This window comes from Mus caroli, unplaced genomic scaffold, assembly GCF_978045245.1.
Source record: "Mus caroli unplaced genomic scaffold, Mus_caroli_1 scaffold_5, whole genome shotgun sequence".
Classification (NCBI taxonomy): Eukaryota; Metazoa; Chordata; class Mammalia; order Rodentia; family Muridae; genus Mus; species Mus caroli.
The window spans coordinates 28525619-28547172 of record NW_028227260.1 but is presented as its reverse complement, the minus strand read 5'-3'; the positions used below and the strand labels follow the sequence as shown (position 1 = coordinate 28547172).

At 36.3% G+C, this 21554-nt stretch overlaps 1 protein-coding gene across 2 annotated transcripts in view; it reads left to right on the top strand.

Moving 5' to 3' along the window:
• The window catches only part of Col4a5 (collagen type IV alpha 5 chain), a 223851-nt gene that overhangs the window by 187425 nt on the left and 14872 nt on the right, over window positions 1-21554 (top strand). For both annotated transcript variants that reach the window (XM_021152696.3, XM_085837997.1), the window contains 7 exons: window positions 2978-3028; window positions 4465-4650; window positions 14343-14476; window positions 16550-16622; window positions 17081-17152; window positions 20409-20537; window positions 20780-20878. In XM_021152696.3, coding sequence (XP_021008355.1) covers window positions 2978-3028; window positions 4465-4650; window positions 14343-14476; window positions 16550-16622; window positions 17081-17152; window positions 20409-20537; window positions 20780-20878 — 744 coding nt within the window. The remainder of the gene's footprint in view (window positions 1-2977; window positions 3029-4464; window positions 4651-14342; window positions 14477-16549; window positions 16623-17080; window positions 17153-20408; window positions 20538-20779; window positions 20879-21554) is intronic.

Here is a 21554-nt window from a genome sequence, read left to right as displayed (position 1 = left end):
AGGGGATACAAATTGGAAAGGAAGAAGTCAAAATATCACTCTTTGCAGATGATATGATAGTATATATAAGTGACCCTAAAAATTCCACCAGAGAACTCCCAAGCCTGATAAACAGCTTCAATGAAGTAGCTGGATATAAAATTAACTCAAGCAAGTCAATGGCCTTTCTGTACACAAAGGATAAACAGGCTGAGAAGGAAATTAGGGAAACAACACCCTTCTCAATAGTCACAAACTATATAAAATACCTTGGCGTGACTCTAAATAAGGAAGTGAAAGATCTGTATGAGAAGAACTTCAAGTCTCTGAAGAAAGAAATTAAAGTAGATCTCAGAAGATGGAAAGACCTCCCATGCTCATGGGTTGGCAGGATCAACATTGTAAAAATGGCTATCTTACCAAAACAATCTACAGATTCAATGCAATCCCCATCAAAATTCCAACTCAATTCTTCAACGAATTAGAAAGTGCAATCTGCAAATTCATCTGGAACAACAAAAAACCTAGGATAGCAAAAACTCTTCTCAAGGATAAAAGATCCTCTGGTGGAATCACGATGCCTGACCTAAAGCTGTACTACAGAGCAATTGTGATAAAAACTGCATGGTACTGGTATAACGACAGAGAAGTAGACCAATGGAACAGAATTGAAGACCCTGAGATGAACCCACATACCTATGTTCACTTGATCTTCCACAAGGGAGCTAAAACCATCCAGTGGAAAAAAGACAGCATTTTCAACAAATGGTGCTGGCACAACTGGTGGTTATCATGTAGAAGAATGCGAATTGATCCATTCCTATCTCCTTGTACTAAGGTCAAATCTAAGTGTATTAAGGAACTCCAAATAATACCAGAGACACTGAAACTTATAGAGGAGAAAGTAGGGAAAAGCCTCGAAGATATGGGTACAGGGGAAAAATTCCTGAATAGAACAGCAAAGGCTTGTGCTGTAAGATTGAGAATCGATAAATGGGACCTCATAAAGTTGCAAAGCTTCTGCAAGGCAAAAGACACCGTCAATAAGACAAAAAGACCACCAACAGATTGGGAAAGCATCTTTACCTATCCTAAATCAGATAGGGGACTACTATCCAATATATATAAAGAACTCAAGAAGGTGGACTCCAGAAAATCAAATAACCCCATGAAAAAATGGGGCTCAGAACTGAACAAAGAATTCTCATCTGAGGAATACCCAATGGCTGAGAAGCACCTGAAAAAATGTTCAACATCCTTAATCATCAGGGAAATGCAAATCAAAACAGCCCTGAGATTCCACCTCACACCAGTCAGAATGGCTAAGATCAAAAATTCAGGTGACAGCAGATGCTGGCGAGGATGTGGAGAAAGAGGAAAACTCCTCCATTGTTGGTGGGATTGCAAGCTTGTACAACCACTCTGGAAATCAGTTTGGAGGTTCCTCAGAAAATTGGACATAATACTACCAGAGGATCCAGCAATACCTCTCCTGGGCACATATCCAGAAGATGTTCCAACCGGTAAGAAGGACACATGCTCCACTATGTTCATAGCAGCCTTATTTATAATAGCCAGAAGCTGGAAAGAACCCAGATGCCCCTCAACAGAGGAATGGATATAGAAAATGTGGTACATTTACACAATGGAGTACTACTCAGCTATTAAAAGGAATGAGTTTATGAAATTCCTAGGCAAATGGATGGACCTGGAGGGCATCATCCTGAGTGAGGTAACACAATCACAAAGGAACTCACACAATATGTACTCACCGATAAGTGGACATTAGCCCAAAAACTTAGGATACCCAAGATATAAGATACAATTTGTTAAACGCATAAAACTCAAGAAGAACGATGACCAAAGTGTGGACACTGTGCCCTTCTTAGAATTGGGAACAAAACACCCATGGAAAGAGTTACAGAGATAAAGTTTGGAGCTGTGACGAAAGGATGGACCATCTAAAGACTGCCATATCCAGGGATCCATCCCACAATCAGCTTCTAAACGCTGACACCATTGCATACACTAGCAAGATTTTGCTGAAAGGACCCAGATATAGCTGTCTCTTGTGAGACAATGCCGGGGCCTAGCAAATACAGAAGTGGATGCTCACAGTCAGCTATTGAATGGATCACAGGGCCCCCAATGAAGGAGCTAGAGAAAGTACCCAAGGAGCTAAAGGGATCTGCAACCCTATAGGTGGAACAACATTATGAACTAACCAGTACCCCATAGCTCTTGACTCTAGCTGCATATGTATCAAAAGATGGCCTAGTCGGCCATCACTGGAAAGAGAGGCCCATTGGACTTGCAAACTTTATATGCCCCAGTACAGGGGAATGCCAGGGCCAAAATGTGGGAGTGGGTGGGTAGGAGATTGGGGGGGAGTGTATTGGGGACTTTTTTGGATAGCATTGGAAATGTAAATGAGGAAAATACCTAATAAAAAATTAATTCAAAAAAAAAAAAAAAAAGAATGATCCTATACCAGTCTTCAAATAGTTTGTTTTCTATGTGTATGAGTTTTTTGCCTGCATGAATGTATATGCACCTTGAGCTTCCCAGAAGTCAGAAGAAGGTGTCAGATCCCCTGAAAATGGAGTTATAGATGTCTTTGAAGCATCATGTGGGATTAGGGAGCTAAACTTACTTCCTCTGCAAGAGCAGCTGAGCTGAAACTCTGGTCCCTATAGTTTTCTTATGTTGAAACTATTCTATGTTAGAAGTCAGTCTTCTGGGGAAGAGTGTTAACTTAGTGGTAATGCATGTTTCTAGAATGTGTAAGCCCTAGGTCTGTCCAAGAAAAGAAGAGTTGGGGAGGACAGAAGAAAATGGATGAAGTAAGCACAGGGTTAAGGAGAGAGGAAACTAAAAAAGTCAATCTTAGCATGTTTGATAAAATATATAACACTTATTAGAACTAACCTCAACATTCAGCTATTATCTATCCAAGTTTTTTTGATTTTTGTTTTTGTTTTTGTTTTTATCTTAACAGGTCAACCAGGCTTTGGAATCCCAGGACCTCCTGGACTCCCAGGACTTTCTGGTAAACCTTAACAAAACAAGTTATATTTACCTAAAATAAAAATATTCTTCAGTCCATTTATTTTTCCACCTCTACCATTTACTATTATAAAATACATCTGAAATTTTAGAAAACAGCTCAACCTATTTTTAGGGTTCTTCTTATTCCTAGCAAATGGCCTATGTTAGTAAGAAAGTCATCCTTACAGAGACTGCAATAAATAGCCTTTCATTCAAATCGTAAATACTAAGGACATGACACAGAAAAGAGGCGAAAATTGCAGGAAATTTAGAAGCTTTCATTTGTCCAGAAAACCACTCTTCTCTTCTGCCAGAGTAGTATCATAGTAACCTATGGGGCACTTCTGTAGAAATACATACCAAGAATAAGAATGTTTCTGGAAAACTCATCTAAGAGCTACACATAATGACATACACCTGAGGCTGAAGCAAGTAGATTATGAATTCTATGCCAACCTGGGCCTGGGCTATCCAAAGTTCTCAGGTGAGAAGAGGGCATTATGTGTGAATACATATCTATCTTCCCTCTTTAGTATGTGATCTTAAAATAAGTCCTAAACTCTTTTCTTTTCTTTCTTTCTTTCTTTCTTCCTTCCTTTCTTTCTTTCTTTCTTTCTTTCTTTCTTTCTTTCTTTCTTTCTTTCTTTCTTTTTTTTTTTTTTTTTTGAGACAGGGTTTCTCTGTATAGGCCTGGCTGTCCTGGAACTCACTTTGTAGACCAGGCTGGTCTCTATCTCAGAAATCCGCCTGCCTCTGGCTCTCGAGTGCTGGGATTAAAGGCATATGCCACCAGGCCTGGCTAAGTCCTAAACTAGTAACACAAATCTGAATAACTACAGATATGCATGTTGATACCTTGAAATGATCATTAGCAGTTCTATAGACATTTTCTCAAACTAAAAAATCTATCTCCTAAAATTTCCAGTATGCTTTTCAGGAAAGTTTAATATACCACTGTCTTATGGTTTGTAAGTATTAAGCGTTTTATAATAAAATGTCAAGAGCAGTTTGTCTAGATTATGATTATGAACTTTTAATATCATGGTCTGAATATAATAGCAGCCATTGAATTTCATTAGTCTTAAAATTAGACCCAAAGCTGTGATAGTTGTCTTCATCCATCTTGAACCAATTCTTGAAGATATTTTTATACATTTTATATTTGGTCTATCTTTTTTCCTCATAACTTCTGGTCATGTTATCATTGCCCTGTGTTCTAATATGAAGGATGCCGGCATTAGTTTTTCATTGCTAATAATTGCTTCTGATGACAGAGACATGTGTTTAATAAAGAGAGAAGATTTTGCATGTGTTTGAAGTGGATTTACCCTAGTGAATTTCATTAGCTTATCACATAGCTTTAGGCTTATAGGTGAGCTTATAATTCAGCATTCAGTATTACTGAATGTATCCCTAATTCCACTTTTACTTCTACAGGACAAAAGGGTGATGGAGGATCACCTGGACTTCCAGGAAATCCTGGCCTTCCAGGTTCAAAGGGTGAGCCAGGCTTTCAGGGATTCCCTGGTATGCCAGGTCCTCCAGGTCCTCCTGGTTCTCCTGGTCAAGCTTTGGAAGGTCCCAAAGGAAACCCTGGGCCTCAAGGCCCTCCTGGGAGACCAGGTATGATCGTGTGTGGTATGAAAAATGCTCTGTTTACCAGTTCAGTTAGTTGATTTTGCTGGCAGGTTATTTGGTCTTCAAGATTTTAGAATTTGTCATGTGAGAACTTCTTTTAAGAAAATAGCTTGCTTCATACCTAGCTTGTTGTAATATATACATTCATTTCAATAATGCATGTATTATTTACCTAAAGTTCATCTGGAATGGAAAAAAGAGAAAATGGTAAGGTTTTGTTAGTATTGTTACTAAAGATAACCTGGCATCAAAATGCAACCTGCACCTTTTTTAATGTCTGCTTCTTAGCATGTCATCACAGAAATCATTCTAGTGATCACCAAGTACATGCTTGTGTTCCATATCAGAAGCTGTTGCTATGGTTTCGTCACATGATCAGCAAATGTCACCAGGCACAATAAAAACTTAATCTTTAGGAACTAGGCAATCACATTTATCTTCAGCAGCACAGCATGGTCAAATTGACTCATAATCTCTTCATACCTCATGTTTGTCCCTCCTCTTTCCTGTGCTCACTCTTCAGTAGATCAATTTTGCATCCAAGGTTCATGTTCTAGTTTTTGTGTCTCTGCTGTGTCATTCCATTCTATTCATTGGGAAATGCTCATTCTAACCCCAGGTTAATGTTGCTGAGCTCAATAGCTCAATCACTGTTGATAACAGTCGAGGTACTTAATATTCATTTTGGGGGTAACTGAAAATTTTGCCTTAATTATTTTTTAAAGAAGAGAAATTTGAGATAGAAAGAAACAAAACAATTGTCTTTTCATTGCTCAAATGTTCTTAATTCATTTCTAAAGTGTATCATAAAACTAAAAGTTATCTTTATATTGCAAGAATTGAACTTGATTTTACTAATATGTGCCCTAAAACATGAATTAAGCAGTATAATGTACTGACTTCGGGACATCATTGTCAAAGTCAGATGTAATGTGATCTGACGTGATTGTTTCTGGAGAGTGTTTCTCTTTCTTTTGTTTACCACTGAAGAAAAACAGAGGAAATAGTCTCAGCCACATTAACTATCTCGCATGCAATATAAAGAACTGAAGCCAGTGTCTTGCTTTGTTTGCCTGTCATAATTCAAATAAACCAAACTATTATCCTCTTATATTCTAATTAGCGCTGCACTTATTTGTAACGACGAGTGGAGCTCTCAGTTGAACATTTCTGTAATAATAATAATAGAAAAGCAGTAGCCACAAACGTGATTTTGCAATCACGGTTTCTAAAGACTTATCAACCTTCTCCAAAGAAGAATGCACATCTAATGAATGTTTGATTTCTTGATTTGTTTATAAACTACAGATCTAAAATAAAGTGTTAAATCAATTTCTCTTAGAATTGAATGTTCCCAATTTGAGCTCATAACAATGAACATCGTAATATGATTTTTCAAACTTTATTGCGTGTACAGTTTTCATTTTAACATTAATGCTTAATAGAGATAGTTTGGTTTATATAAGATGCATGAATATGGACTTTCAGAGAGTTCTATTATTAAATTCAACTTTAACTTGAGAGTATTTAGTATAATGCTATAGTTTCTTGATGTTTCTAACAGTTTTGATATTTTCCTTTTTGTTAACGATGACATTGGGCTTTGGTGAACTTCCATCCCTACCCAGGTCCTCCAGGTTAGCTCCTTAACTCCAAAGTAGTAATTGCATGGAATTTGAAATTTTACCAATGTATTTATTACTTATATACGTGTATATACACATATGTGCCAATTTATATATGTATGTGTGTAATGCCTTCAAGGTTCTAAATATATTTTAAGAGCATATGCCAATTCAGTTTTGAAATGGTGGCCTGGGCCTAAGTTGTCAGAATATTGTAGCGCCAAGTATTTCCCTTGGAATGATTCTAAATTATCCAATTATGGAGATGGACTAAATTAAATACTTCAAAATTCATACTTGTGTCATTTTTAATTGAGATTTTATAGAACTCAATTTTGTCAAAGAATGCTTTTCCTTTGTTAGAAAGTATTTTATTGCATTATAAACTTTTAATGCAATAAAATTAAACTCATTCAGAAAAGCATCTTTAAAAATAATAATAATAATAATAATAGCAATAATGTAGGTAATGAAATCCTTGATTTGCTACACACACACACACACAGACACTCACACAGACAAACACAAACATACCTCTATAAGGTTTTCAAACAGCTTCATATTTTGGCTTGTCACATATTTTCAAAGGTTTACACATTTTTTAACTTCTGAGCATATTTGTGTGTGTATATATGGGCTGCAGGTGCCCACTAATATCAGAGGCATAAGACTCACTTGGAGTTCTTTGTATATATTGGATAATAGCCCTATCAGATTTAGGATTGGTAAATATCTTTTCCCAATCTGTTGGTTGCCTTTTTGTCTTATTGACAGAGTCCTTTGCCTTACAGTGCCCTTTGTCCTTTGCAGTTGTATGAGGTCCCATTTGTCGATTCGTGATCTTTCAGCACAAACCATTGCTGTTCTGTTCAGTAATCTTTCCCCTGTGCCCATATTTTCAAGGCTCTTCCCCACTTTCTCCTCTATAAGTTTCAGTGTATCTGGTTTTATGTGGAGATCCTTGATCCACTTAGATTTGACCTTAGTACAAGGAGATAAGAATGGATCAACTTAATTCTTTCTACATGCTGACCGCCATTGAACCAGGACCATTTGTTGAAAATGCTGTCTGTTTTCCACTAGATGGCTTTAGTTCCTTTGTCAAAGATCAAGTGACCATATGTGTGTGGGTTCATTTCTGCGTCTTCGATTCTATTCCATTGATCTACCTTCCCGTGACTATACCAATACCATGCAGTTTTTTATCACATTTGTTCCGCAGTACAGCTTGAGGTAAGGGATGGATCTGGAGAATATCATTCTGAGTGAGGTAACCCAATCACAAAAGAACACACATGATATACACTCACTGATAAGTGGATATTAGCCCAGAAACTTAAAATACCCAAGATACAATTTGCAAAACACATGAAACTCAAGAAGGAAGACCAAAGTGTGGATATTTTGACCCTTCTTAGTAGGGGGAACAAAATACCCATGGAAGGAGTTACAGAGACAAAGTTCGGAGCAGAGACTGAAGAAATGACCATCCAGAGAGCTCTACCTGGGGATCCATCCCACAAACAACCACCAAACCCAGACACTATTGAGGATACCAACAAGTGTTTGCCAACAGGAGCCTGATATAGCTGTCTTCTGAGAGGCTCTGCCAGTTCCTGGCAAATACAGAAGTGGATGCTCACAGTCATCCATTAGACTGAGTACAAGGTTCCCAATGAAGGAGCTAGAGAAAGCACCCAAGGAGCTGAAAGCATTTGCAGCCCCATAGGAGGAACAACAATATGAACTAACCAGTACCCCCAGAGCTCCCTTGGACTAAACCACCAACCAAAGAATACACATGATGGGACTCATGGCTCCAGCTGTATACGAGGCAGAGGATAACCTAGTCGGTCATCAATGGAAGGAGAGGCCCTTGGGTCTGTGAAGGCCCTTTACCTCAGTGTAGGGGGATGACAGGGCCAGGAAGTGGAAGTGGTGGGTTTTTGCACAGGTCGGGGGGGGGGGGGAATAGGTGGTTTTAGGAGGGCAAACCAGGAAAGGGATAAGATATGAAATGTAAATAAAGAAAATATCTAATAAAAAAAATAAGACTCACCTGGAGCTGAAGTCACAAACAGTTGTGAGCTGTCTAAAATGGGTACTGAGAACTGAACTTGGGCCCTTTGCAAGAGCAATGTGTACTCTTAACCACTGAGACATCTATCCAGGTCCTTTGTCACATAATTTTTAAATTGCTTTGCTGTGAAGAACTAATAAGCATAAAGGAAAAATATAACTTAATGTAACCAGCACAGATTAAAGGCTCACAGTCACATATATGGTCATCACATGTAGCAAGAAATTATGCCAAAGAAAAATTACCAAGAGTTACATCACAGGGTTGAAAAAAAAAGATCTGTTGCTTCTAGTTTTCTTTTTTTTAATGTGTACCCAATCTGATATAAAAAGTTAACCATGGAAATCTCAATATATTTATTATTTTCAAGATAAATAGTCCTTTTCTCTTTTGTAGAAAGGAAGTAAAATGGGTCAAAATATAATCCTGAGATATGGCTTTTGAAAATGGGGAGGCTTTGTTTCTTTTTTTTTTAAACTGGAATATATATATATATATATATATATATATATATATATATATATATATATATGTTTCAAATGTTATACCCTTTTCCGGTTCCCCCACCCCTGAAGTCCCCTATCCCATCCCCCTCCCTCTGCTTCTCCCTCTGCACCCTCCCACTTCTGCCTCCCTATACTGGGGCATAGAGCTTTCACAGGGCCAAGGGCCTCTCTTCCTATTGATTTCTGACAAGGCCATCCTCTGCTACATATGCAGTTGGAGCCATGTGTCCCTCCATGTATAATCTTTGGTTGGTGGTTTAGTTCCTGGGAGCTCTGGGGGGTCTGGTTGGTTGATATTGTTGTTCCTCCTATGGGGCTACAAACCCCTTCAGCTCCTTCAGTCCTTTAAGTCCTCCATTGGGGACCCTGTGCTCAGTCCAATGGTCTACTGCAAGCATCTTCTGTATTTTTCAGGCTCTGGCAGAGCCTATATTCACCACAGTTTGTAGAGGGGGGAGGGGAGATATGATTCTCTATGTCAATTGATTCCTTGATTTATTTCTACCATACCAAATAATGCACACATATATTCATACATACATACACACATGTGCAAAATGTTTTATGTGTAAGAATCTATTGATTAGGAAAAATTTTAAAGATGCAAGCTCTGAAGACAAATTTTATCATGACAACTATAATAGAGAAGATCCCATTATAACAAAGAAAAGGAACTAAACTGAGCTCCAAATAAAACAGAAACAAAGACTTCCAGGGACATAAGGAGAGAGTTATTGACTGAAACTTACTAAGAAGTACTAGAAAGCAAGAGGAGTCTTAAACTTACTTCATATGATTCTCACTAAAGGCAGGCCAAGGATTTAGACACCAGAGTGAGGGATGAGGAACTTGGTCAGATGTTAAATACTGGAGATTTAAAGTTTGAAAGGTACTAAACTGATTTGGTTGGATTTTTCCTGTAACTGGGCTTCGAATGCGGAAAAAAAAAAAAAAAGTGAGACGTAGCAAGAAGTCTCAAGGATTCTGGTTTAAGGTTTAGTCAAAGAGAGGATTATTTTTCACACAGGAAAACTGAGACCCAAAATTATTGAGAATGTGGCTTAGAGTCATGCATGCTGTTAGGGACTGACTAGGGACTTCCCAGTACTCTTCTACTAGTAGCACCCTATAATTCTTGCACAAACTGTTGATGTTTATGATCTGGTTTCTTAATAAATTCATGGAGCAAAACTGCTTTTATCATGTTAGGAATCTTATAGTTAGCTAGATCTTAGATCTAGTTATCTCCTCCTCTTCCTCCTCCTCCATCTCCTCCTCCTCCTAGTCTTCTTTTTCCTCTTCCTTTCTTCTCCTCCTCCTTCTCCTACCCCTTCTCCTTCTTCTCCTTCTTCTGTTATCTCACATCTTCATCAATCCCTAATAACATCATCTTACATTCTTCCTAAGCGGATGCCCTCGAGTATATTAAGACAGTGAAAATGATTTAACTATCAACAGGATAAAGACAAGATTGGGGTAACTTTGAAGCAATTTTTCAATGTTATTCTGTCTAACTTGCCTAGAATTCTGCTGCCTTGATCACTGCTAGACTGGAATGCTAGCTAGGATTTTTTTCCTGCTATGCTAGAATATATTTGAAGAAGAAAGAGAAAAGTTTCCCCAATACTTTTTTTTTTTTTTTTTTTGAGGCAGGATTTCTCTGTATAGCCCTGGCTGTCCTGGAACTCACTTTGTAGACCAGACGGGCCTCAAACTCAGAAATCTGCCTGCCTCTGCCTCCCGAGTGTTGGGATTAAAGGCGTGTGCCACCACGCCCGGCTTTCCCCAATATTTTAAAACCAATTTAACAACTTCCCCTTTGTTAAACATGATAAAATTGTAATTCTTGAAAGGTAGCCTCTGTGATGGTTACAATAGGTGAAGAAAGCAACTTTGAGTGGAAATTAGAATTAAAATATAACAGTTGATTCTATAACCTACCTACCTTCAATTTCTTTTTCAGTTAAATTTAAGTACATGATTTGAAAAATAGTAAATTGAGGCCTCACACATAAAAATTGACTTGGCATATAGTTCATTAATATGTAGCCCTTTAGAAATTAAACTCTTAGAAATTTTGCTATGATATGGTCCAAAGTTTCCTGTGCCGATGAATCATTAAAATGCCTCATATCAATAAAATATCTTTCTGAATATTATTATTGAGTCACTCTAAAGCTAATATTCATATAATGTATCTTCACTTTGAACTATGCTAAAAGCAATTCTAATCTAGTTAATTGAGTGTCCAGACTATAAGTCGTTGGCTAATTTGTTGTATGTGGTTTGGAGACTATTTACATAAACTGAAATATATTATTCTAAGTTTCCAATTCTCAAATGCTCCTAAATTTTTGGTTTTAATCATCATTGTTCTTTTAGCATCTTACACATAGCAGACAGTAGTTCTATATTCGAAACTTGACTTTGATCCTTATGTAAACATGCAAGGAAGGACAGTATAGATAACACTATTACATTCAGAGAGATTGAATTACCCAGTCATATAGTTACAAAGAAGCAGGGTCAAGAGGAAGTTCCAAGGTCTTTTAACTCCTGGTACTCAATGGTCTTGCACCATTTATTCTCTTTAAAATTCAATGTTTATAAATCATAGCAAGAACTCTAAGAAAAGAGAAATTGTGTTTAGAGTTAATTGATACTAACCAAAGAATGTTCTACTTGTAGATTTTAATATTGTTACATAATGTTCCTTCTTTAAATGGTTAATAGTCTGATAATACATGCATTGAATAATACTTTTTTTTAAAAAAGTTGTTGTAATACTTAAAATGGCTTGGGGTAGGTTACTGCATGCCACAATATTTTTAAAGTACCCCTTTACTAATAGTCTTCATATCATTGGAAAATTGGAATATTTATTTTTAAATTCAATGGTTGTTTATACTTAAGTACTTAAAACAAATACTAATAGAAGATGGCCTCCTGATTTATTATGAAAAATTAAAATATGACTTTATAAAAGGTATTTGAATAGGGCAAACAAAAGCAAAAGTCGTAATGGTTGCTCCATAGTGTAATTTTTCTTTGAGTCTCAGGTCAGCTTTCTAATTATATTTTTGCCTGTGAGGTTTAGAAAGTTACCTGTTCCTATCATATTGGTTCACTCTGAACATCAAAATACATTTTTACTTCATGTTTGTATCAAAGGATGGCACAGGTTTAAATACTTGTTCACAGTTACTTTGTTAAAGAAAATGAAGGCTTTTGGTGAAATGGTACTATCTTGCCAACTTTAATGTTTTGAAACGCTAATATTTAGAAATGTCCAGTAGTCATGTTAACATAGTCTCTTAAATAGATCTTCCCTCCCATTAATGGCCAACAGCTTATTATCTAGAATAAGCACTATTTTAAAAATATTTAGTTCTCTATATTTCTGGATGGGTCTGTTTGCCTATTGATTGTGCTGTAGGTATAAGAAATGCTTACAAAGAGAATTACTGTTCAACTTGCTCTATAATGTGAACCACTTCTAACTCATCATCTGATTTTGTACTGTGTGATGTCTGATCCTGCTGACATCGATCTTTGGGCTTTGGTGAACTCTGATCTTCCCAGGTTTTCAAGGTTAGACTCTTCGCTGGTCAGTTTTCTCCTTTATTAAATGCTTTATATATGTGATAAGAGAGATGCACTTTATTATTGTAATTCATAAGTTATTGAAAAGTGATGTTATCCTCAAATACTACCCTATTGGGTTTTGACATTTTTGACTTATTGATATTTGATATAATATCAGATTTTTGTGGTCTGATTGTTTGTAATATATATATATATATATATATATATATATATATATATATATATATATACCTGGTAAAACTGAAATAGCCATACAAACACCTTTACATTATAAACTGCATTAAGATATTTAATTAAGCAAACATCTGGATAATTTCTAATCTATGCATATGGATTTTATTTTTTTTTTGAAATTTTTTACACACAATTGCCCTAAGCTGTGCGATCAATGCTGTTTTCAATAATAGAGAAAGAATGCTCTTAGATACCGTTAAAATAAAACTCTGCTTTTACTAGAATCCTAATTTAATTTTTGGAGACAGTGAAAATATCATATCATGTCTGAGATGACATAAAATTCCCAGTATTTTCTTTTAGTTGATAATAGAAACTCCAAATGGAGAATGGTGGCATGCAAAGGTTCAATTTCCCTGTCTTATATCTTCCCTCATCATTGTCATTGGGTTGGTTCAGAGACTATTCAGTTTTAGCTTAACAGCCTAAATTGCTACCAGACTTCTAGCCTAAATTGTACAAATTACCGAGTTTATTTAGAAAATCTTATTCTAGTGTATTTGAGCTAAGCAGCTGTGGTTTTGGTTTTTCCAAGTACAAAGTAACCCCAAACCTTTCATTACAATTGCAAAAGGAATTTTTTGTGATTGTGATGTCTGTTTGACAAGCTAAGGTGATTGTATGATTTAAGTTGTCAAAATTAATTGCTGAATTATCATGAACTTGCTCTTTGTCATAACCAGATAATTACCACATTGTGAAACCACTTAAAAATTCTTTAAACATTAAAAATATCATAAGATCCATTTTATGTTTAATTTTATTACTAATAATTAATAGTAAGCATAACTATCAAAACACCAACATTTCATGGTTCTTAGTATTTGGTAGGCACTGTCCAGTGCCAAAGCCACCTGGTTGCTTAAGGGAACTGATATCTTTATTTAGAATGATATGTTAAAATGTAGTACAAAATTTTAAAAACCCATGGAAACATTTTGAAATGAATTTTATATATACTATACTGAAACAATAAATATATGGCATGTAAAAGATATCCCATGTGCCAAGCATATCAATAAAATGAACTTAAAGTTAGTGTGCTTAACTATTTTAAAGTACTGAGGGACATATGGAACCAATGCTCCAGGATGTGACCCAGGAAACTGTTTTGATATCTCCCTTTCCACAGGAGCATACCGTAATTTGAGACTAATGGTATCCTATGTCTCATTTCAATTTGAGTCAAACACACTTACATGGATTACAGAAGCAAACATCATATCCAGAGTTGTTTTAGATCTCAGTTTACTATGTTTATTAGAAAATAAAATACAAAGGTCTGGGGAGATGTTGCTGAGTTGGTAGACTATTTGGCTAATCCCTGGGATCACATAAGCTAAATGTTGTGGTAAATCCCTGTAATCCTAGCACTTGGGTGGTAGGGCAGGCAGACCAGAAGTTCAAGGTCATTTTTTGGTGCAACAATGAGTTCAATAATAACCTGAGATACAGGAGACACTGTTCCAGAAAAGAATGTAAACCTAAAGGGTCTACAAATCAGCATCAATAACAAAAATGTCTACATTTACTCAGTCTTCACCACAAAGTAACACAAAGATGACTGGTATTTTAAAAACCTGGAATACTTTACTAATATGTGGCCATTTGTTGTGCATTACCAAGGTCCACCAGGTACAGAAGGTCCTCGTGGCCCCCCTGGAAATGGAGGTATCAAAGGAGAGAGGGGAAATCCAGGCCCACCTGGGCAACCAGGCTTACCTGGTTTGAAAGGAGATCAAGGACCACCAGGACTCCCGGTAAGAAGTGAGACTAGATATTTGATGGTAGAATAGTGTGGGTGACAGCTTTCAAAATGGGAATTCTGAGCAGCAGAATTTTATTAACACTCATCACATAGCTCACTGGTGAAGTAAAAAGAAAATAGAAGGCAAGGCTCCTAGTCTTCCCACTAAATTGTCTTTGCTGTTTTATACTAAAAGAGTTTTGGTGAGAACAAACCTATGAAAAGGAAACTTACATATACACATCAGTACATTGTATTTTAGATGAATACACCCATAGGAAAGTAATTATGGTGAGTAGGAATAGTTTAGAGTTTGAAATTAGAGTCAGGGTCAGGTTTCAGTTGCACTATTTTTCTAAGTTTATGCTTCTCTCTTCTATAACCACAGTGCAGTTATCAACTTTGCAAAATTGAAGAGAAATCAACTATTTTAATTTCTACTATTTCTATTCTGATTTTATCAAATGGTATAGTCATGTAAATTTTAGCATTACACTCTGTACAAAGGTATCCAGACCAAATCGTGTATTCCATTTAACTGCTATGTCTCTTTATTCTATAATATGAAATAGTTCCTTAGCTTTTTTCTTTCATGATTTTAATACTTAAAAAGTGTAGCCTATCCTCACTTTTAAAATGTAGCAGAAGATGGCCTTATCTGGCATCACTGGGAGGGAAACCCCTTGGTCCTGTGGAGACTTGATAACCCAGTGTAGGAGAATGGAGTGGGTGGGAAGGGGGGGGAATAGGGGAGAGGGAAGAGGGGATGGGGCTTGTAGAGGGGGAACTGAGAAGGGGGATAACATTTGATATGTAAAAAAATAACCAGTAAAATAATAGAATAAGCCTTCTTTTGTCTAATTTGTCATTTTAATTAAATTCAGGTTGTACATCCTTAGCTAGAATATTCCAAGAGTAATGAAAATACTGTCTTTATCAAAATTTATCCATAAATTTAGCATCTATCAATGAGTTTTGAATGGATAATTTCTACTGGGTTAATGGCAAAATGGTGACTTTGTAAACTTGGCATTATATCTACATGTACCATTTAGTCCTACTGTAGGCAAGAGATGTCCCTTCTATTCTATGCAGTCACATATTTATTATGAACATGGGCTCATGTTTTTTTTCCAGTCATTTATAAAATTTGAAGCTATCATTGCTTATTTTGATATTCTCATTGTTCCAGATTTGATAGCCATATCAAGCTGGATCCGATGACATTCTGACATGCTTCTAAAACTGCTTTTTCTTTGACACTTTCTTATATTTTGACGTAAAAATACATTCTCACATTAGGCCTTTTTCAGTCCTATTAAAAGCTTCACAGCTCTACAGTTAGTGTAGTACAGTAGCCTCTTCAATCATCTTGACATTATATGTTCTTCCTTTTAGATTCTTAAGCTATTTTCTCTCTCTTCCTCCCCTCCCCCTCCCTCTCCCCTCCCCCTCTCTTTCTCATTTTTTGTTGCTTTCTATATTATCAGTGGCTCTCATCAACCTAATTATCATTCCAAGATTATATTTGCCAAATCTTTCAGACTTTATCATTTCTCCATCTACCACTCCAGATCTAGAGTACAAAGAAAGTGATTTTTAATAATCATTACTTACTAAATACTCTATATCATCAATTTTCTAAACATTTAACAAGAACTTTGTCATTTGATCCTTCCCACCACTCCATAAAGTAGGCATACTTTTTTCTCCATGATGCAGAAGAGAAACTATGGGTAAAAGGTTAAATATTTAAAAGTCACCGGTATTTGGAAGGCTCTATGCCCCAGTGTAGGGGAATGCCAGGGCCAGGAAGCAGGAAGGGGTGGGTTGGGGAGCAGGGGAGAGAGGATAGGGGGTTTTTGGAGGGGAAACCAGGAAAGGGGGTAACATTTGAAATGTAAATAAAGAATATATCTTTTAAAAAAAATAAGTCACAGGTAATAAGCAGAGTGAGAATTTGGATCCTTCCAGTTTAACTGGAAAAACAGCTCTCTAAGCCACTGTGCAATAACTGAATCTTTATTCCCCTTTCTCTACTCTGCCCTAGTTATGATTCTAACACCAATGACTTTTATTTATTTAGGGTAACCCTGGCCGGCCAGGTCTTAATGGAATGAAAGGAGATCCTGGTCTCCCTGGTGTTCCAGGATTCCCAGGTATTTGAAAGAGTGGTTTAAGGTTTTCTTTATATTTTTAAGTATTTTTATTTATTCTTTGAACATTCCATATATTCAATATATTGTTATCGAATGTACCTCTACTACCTTCCTCAAGCTCAGTGCAGCTGTCTCTCTTCCAACTTCATGTTCTCTTTATTACTCCTCCTTCTCCTTTACTATACTATACACTATATACTATACTACTATACTTTTATAGTAGTTGTTGTTGTTGTTGTTGTAATACTAAACAATACCCTAAGTCCAACTAGTGGTGACCCTATTAAGTTCCTTTAGAAAAAAACTGGTTTTTGCTTTGCTTTGCTTTGCTTTGCTTTGCTCTGCTCTGCTCTGCTCTGCTCTGCTCTGCTCTGCTCTGCTTTGTTTGTCTTATTTTCCTACATAAGGCTGTCTTGTTGCATATTTATGCCGTTTTATTTTATATATCATCTTTCCAGGAATGAAAGGACCCATTGGAGTACCAGGCTCCACTGGCCCTGATGGGGAACCAGGTCTTACTGGGCCCCCAGGTAAGAATTTTTCTTCTTCTAAGGCTGATACTTTGAAACATGAAAGACTTTTTGAAGTATCTGTTCTGTCTTTCCAAATTATCAACATAATTTTCTTACCAGCATTATTTCCTAATTTCTTAAACTCTTTATTTAGTTCTATTATATTGATAGCCACCTCATTAACTTTAAGTTAGAAGTGCCTACCCCCATTCAACAGGAGGAAAGCTAGCCAGCCAGAATGGAGCTTTCAGATAAGGCCTAGCTAGATTCCTATGAATTCTTTAACTCAAGTCTGTGGTATCTTCAGCAATAGGGCCTTACCATCAAGTTTTGGGTAACCAAGAGCCTGTAATATTTGGGGATGGCCTATGGTAACTCACTGTCCAGTAACTGCAAAAGAAGTAACTCATTACCTGCACTGGACTTTTCATTTGTTAGCCTGTGGTATCTACTAGTGGTATTGTTACTCTGATATTGAGTAACCACATTTTAACTTGTATGTGTGTATGGATGTGTATGTGTGTGCATGTGTGTGTGTAAATTTCTGCAATAGTATGTTTCCATATGATGTGTTCAAAAGTATTTAATGTTACTATCCATCCTAATTGCCCCTCCTCTACACTGCCCTTCCTTTCCCCATCCCAATTTAACCCTTACAGTTTCTAGTCCAGTTTAACCCATAAAAACCATGTTTTCTATCTCTCCTCCTCTGAAATTTCCTCTCTCTGGTCCTTTATTACTTTCCTGACTTTTATGGATATTCCAAATGAAACATTCATCTGATGGCTTAAAGCTAACTTCCACAGATTAGAGAAAACATGACATTTCTTTTTTCTGGTATGGGTTACCTACTCAGAATGATTGTTTCTAGCACCATTCACTTACCTGCACATTTCATGTTCTTTTTCTTAATATTTGAATAATATAAATATACTATATTTTAAGTACCCTTTCACCAGTTGATCAAAATCTCTAGTCTGTTTTCTTTTCCTGGCTATGGTAACGAGAACAGCAATAAACATCAATGAGGAGATATCTCTTTTGGGATTACTCAAGAGTAATACAACTGAATCACATGTAGATCTGTTTCTAGCTATCTGAATCACCTCCACTGATTTTCAAATTGGCTGCATGCACAAGGATGTAATCCTACAAGCAGCAAACAAGTGTTGCTTTTTTCCAACACCTATGCCAGCATTTGTCATTTTGTTTTGTTTTTGTTTGTTTGTGTATGTTATATGTGTATATATATATTAATACTATAGACATTCTGATTGGGTAAGATGAAGTCTCAAAGTGTTTTAATTTGCATTTCCCTGATATCTAAATATGTTAAACATTTTAAAATGATTTTGCATCCTGTGTTTAGTGTATATATGTTTAGGATTGCTATGTCCTAGTGGACTTTTTTCTTTAATGAGTGTAAAATTTCCCTCTTTATCTTCTGATTAGTTTTGGCTTTACATTTTTTTCATCAGATATTAGAGTAGCTACACTATGCTTGTTTTTGATCCATTTTCTTAGAATATCTTTTTCCATCCTTTTACCCTAAAATGCTATCTAACATTGGTCATTAGGTATGTTTCTCAGCAGCAACATCAAAAAAGAGACAGATCCTGTTTTCTGATCCAATCTGTTAAACTGTGTCACTTTATTGGAGAGCTGAGAACATTAACATCATTCCAATTCATTCTAGCTTTCATAGTTTCCACTTAAATATCAACTGTTAGTCTGACTTTCTTTTACCCTTGAAAGATTTAATATCCTTTCTTCATTCTGTTCATTTTTTAAATTTTGTATGGGGAATCTATTTCCTGGCCCAGACTATGGTGCTTTGTATACCTCTTAGACCTTGATTTCCTTCCTTATATTAGGGACATTTTATTCTATGATTCTGGTGAAAATATTTTCTGTACCTTTTATGTGAGCTTTTTCTCCCTCTATACCTATTCTTCCTAGATTTGGTCTTTTATAGTGGCCCAGAGTTCCTGTATCTTCCATTATTGGAATTTTTTAAATTTGACATTTTCTTTGACTAAGTGATCCAATTCTTCTACCTGTTCTTCAAGACATAATATTTTTCTCTTCCACTTGGTCTAATCTAATGGTAAGGCTTTCATCTAATTTTTGGTTTGAATTTCTGAATATTTCACTTCAAGATTTTTTATTTTGACATTTTTGTCAGAAGTTCTATTTCTTTATTAAATACTATTTTTCATATCTTGAATTGTTTTGATTATTTAATTCTGTTTTTGAGTGCTTCATTCTAGAATTCATTCTTACCTATTCAAGTTCCTTGATAATTCTCATTTTTACTATTTTGAAATACCTTGTTACATATCTTGAGTCACTTTTCTCAGGGAACATTACGACAGGAGTATTAATATTTTATGAAGACTTATTATTTCGCTTATTCATGTTTGTGTATCTGTGATGGGATCTTGAAATAGGTTGTTGTCTTTCCTTTGTTGAATGGATATTTGAAGCTCTGTTTCCTAGAACCCAAAGTTATCATGCAACAGACCAGATGTATAGGACTTCCTGTTTAGTCTTTGTGCACTTTAGTGTTGATGTTATGTGGGGTTTCAGAAGTAGTCTCAGCTAAAGCACCCAAATAAGCCTTCTGTAAAGTTAGGAAATCCTCACAGCAGATCTTCAGGAGTGTTCAGGAAAGGTTCTCAGGACTGATCCTCAAGCAGTAGATGCTAGTAGAATTGATAATGCAAGCCTAGGATACCTACCTGAAGGGACAGGGTAGGGGAATGGGAAACAGGGAATGAGGGTGTGTATAATGCTAATTCTTGGAGAGTGACAGTCTTTATTTAGGGCATGGAAAAGGGTGGAGTTGGTAACTAGCATCTTTGATTCTGCATTGACAAGGGGCCAGTGGTACATGGCAGCCATAGATGGAGTTGGCAGCTGTAATCTAGAATTTTTTTATCTAGAGAGGAGGGGAGCAAGGGTTTTCAGCATGGAAGGATGGAGTTAGCTGGATGAGTCTGGTGTTTCTATCCTGATGAGGGATTACTGAAGCTGGGTCAAAAGGCTGGGGGGTGGGCTCGTTTTAATTTTCTTGAAGAAATGATTACACTTTTCATGAATACATTTCTGTTTAATGTGGTAGCAGTTAAGTCCATTCACTTGTTTGTTTGATTTTATGTATTTATTTATTTATGTCATGCAAATGCATCTTCTGATCTTAAGACAATTTGGCATCTGTTTCTCCAGACATTTCCTCTTCACCATCTTTACTTTTATGTGTTTTGCTTCTTAGGTCCTCCTGGGTTGCCTGGTCCTTCAGGACAGAGTATTGTAATCAAAGGAGATCCTGGACCTCCAGGGATTCCTGGACAACCTGGATTAAAAGGTCTACCAGGACTTCCAGGCCCTCAAGGCCTACCAGGTAGGTCATTTTTTATGGCCCATCTATTTGAGAACATTCCCTTGATTCACTTTTTACATGCAAATAGTTTGTCTCTCATAATAATCCCAGCAAGGAAAAGAAGAAGGGGCTACCACAGACCCCACTTCTCTTTTTCTTAAAAATGTTAAAATAATTTAGGCTCAACCAGATTTATTTTAACTCCTTTGGGCAAGCTAATTTAAATGGCTTGAAGGTATGAAAATCTATTTCTTTCCTTGTAGGTCCAATTGGCCCTCCAGGAGATCCAGGACGCAATGGACTCCCAGGCTTTGATGGTGCAGGAGGGCGCAAAGGAGACCCAGGTCTGCCAGGACAGCCAGGTAAAATGACTAAAACAGTGATGTTGGTCATGGTATTTATGTGTTCAAGACCTTTGGATATGAGGCTCTACTTGGATCTGACAACTAACTACTTATGGAGAGAGCATGAATAGCTGTCAAATCCAGAGCTGGGGAAAAATAGGAAGGTACATCCAAAGAAATATGCTATACTAGACAAGCATAAATATGCTACATTTTCTTTTATATAATGCATTAGAAATCCAAGACATTCTTCCCCATATTCAATATAATCACTTTTCAACTATATTGTTTTATTTTATTTTAGTAAGGTTAGACCTAGGGTTTTAGTGTGGGGGACAGGCAACTATTGAGATGCTTCCTCTGCTCCATTCAATGAATTTCAATCTGTATATTACCTACCTGAGAACAATTTTTCATCTTTCTTCATTTTGTGATATTATAGAAGATAATTTCCCCAATAGAATGTAGTAAATATAGATGAAAAGTTTAAATGATCACTGTAGAACTTTGAAGATTGTAGTAAAATCTTATGCGGAGAAAATATATTGATATACAGATTTTTTAAGTCAGTCATTACTGTATTCTTTTTACAATATTAACTTTTGTTTCTGCTAGATGTATTTCGTCCTCTTGTTTTTTTTTTAACTCAGTATGTTATGACATAACCATAGTTGGCCCAGTCTTTACAGTGTAG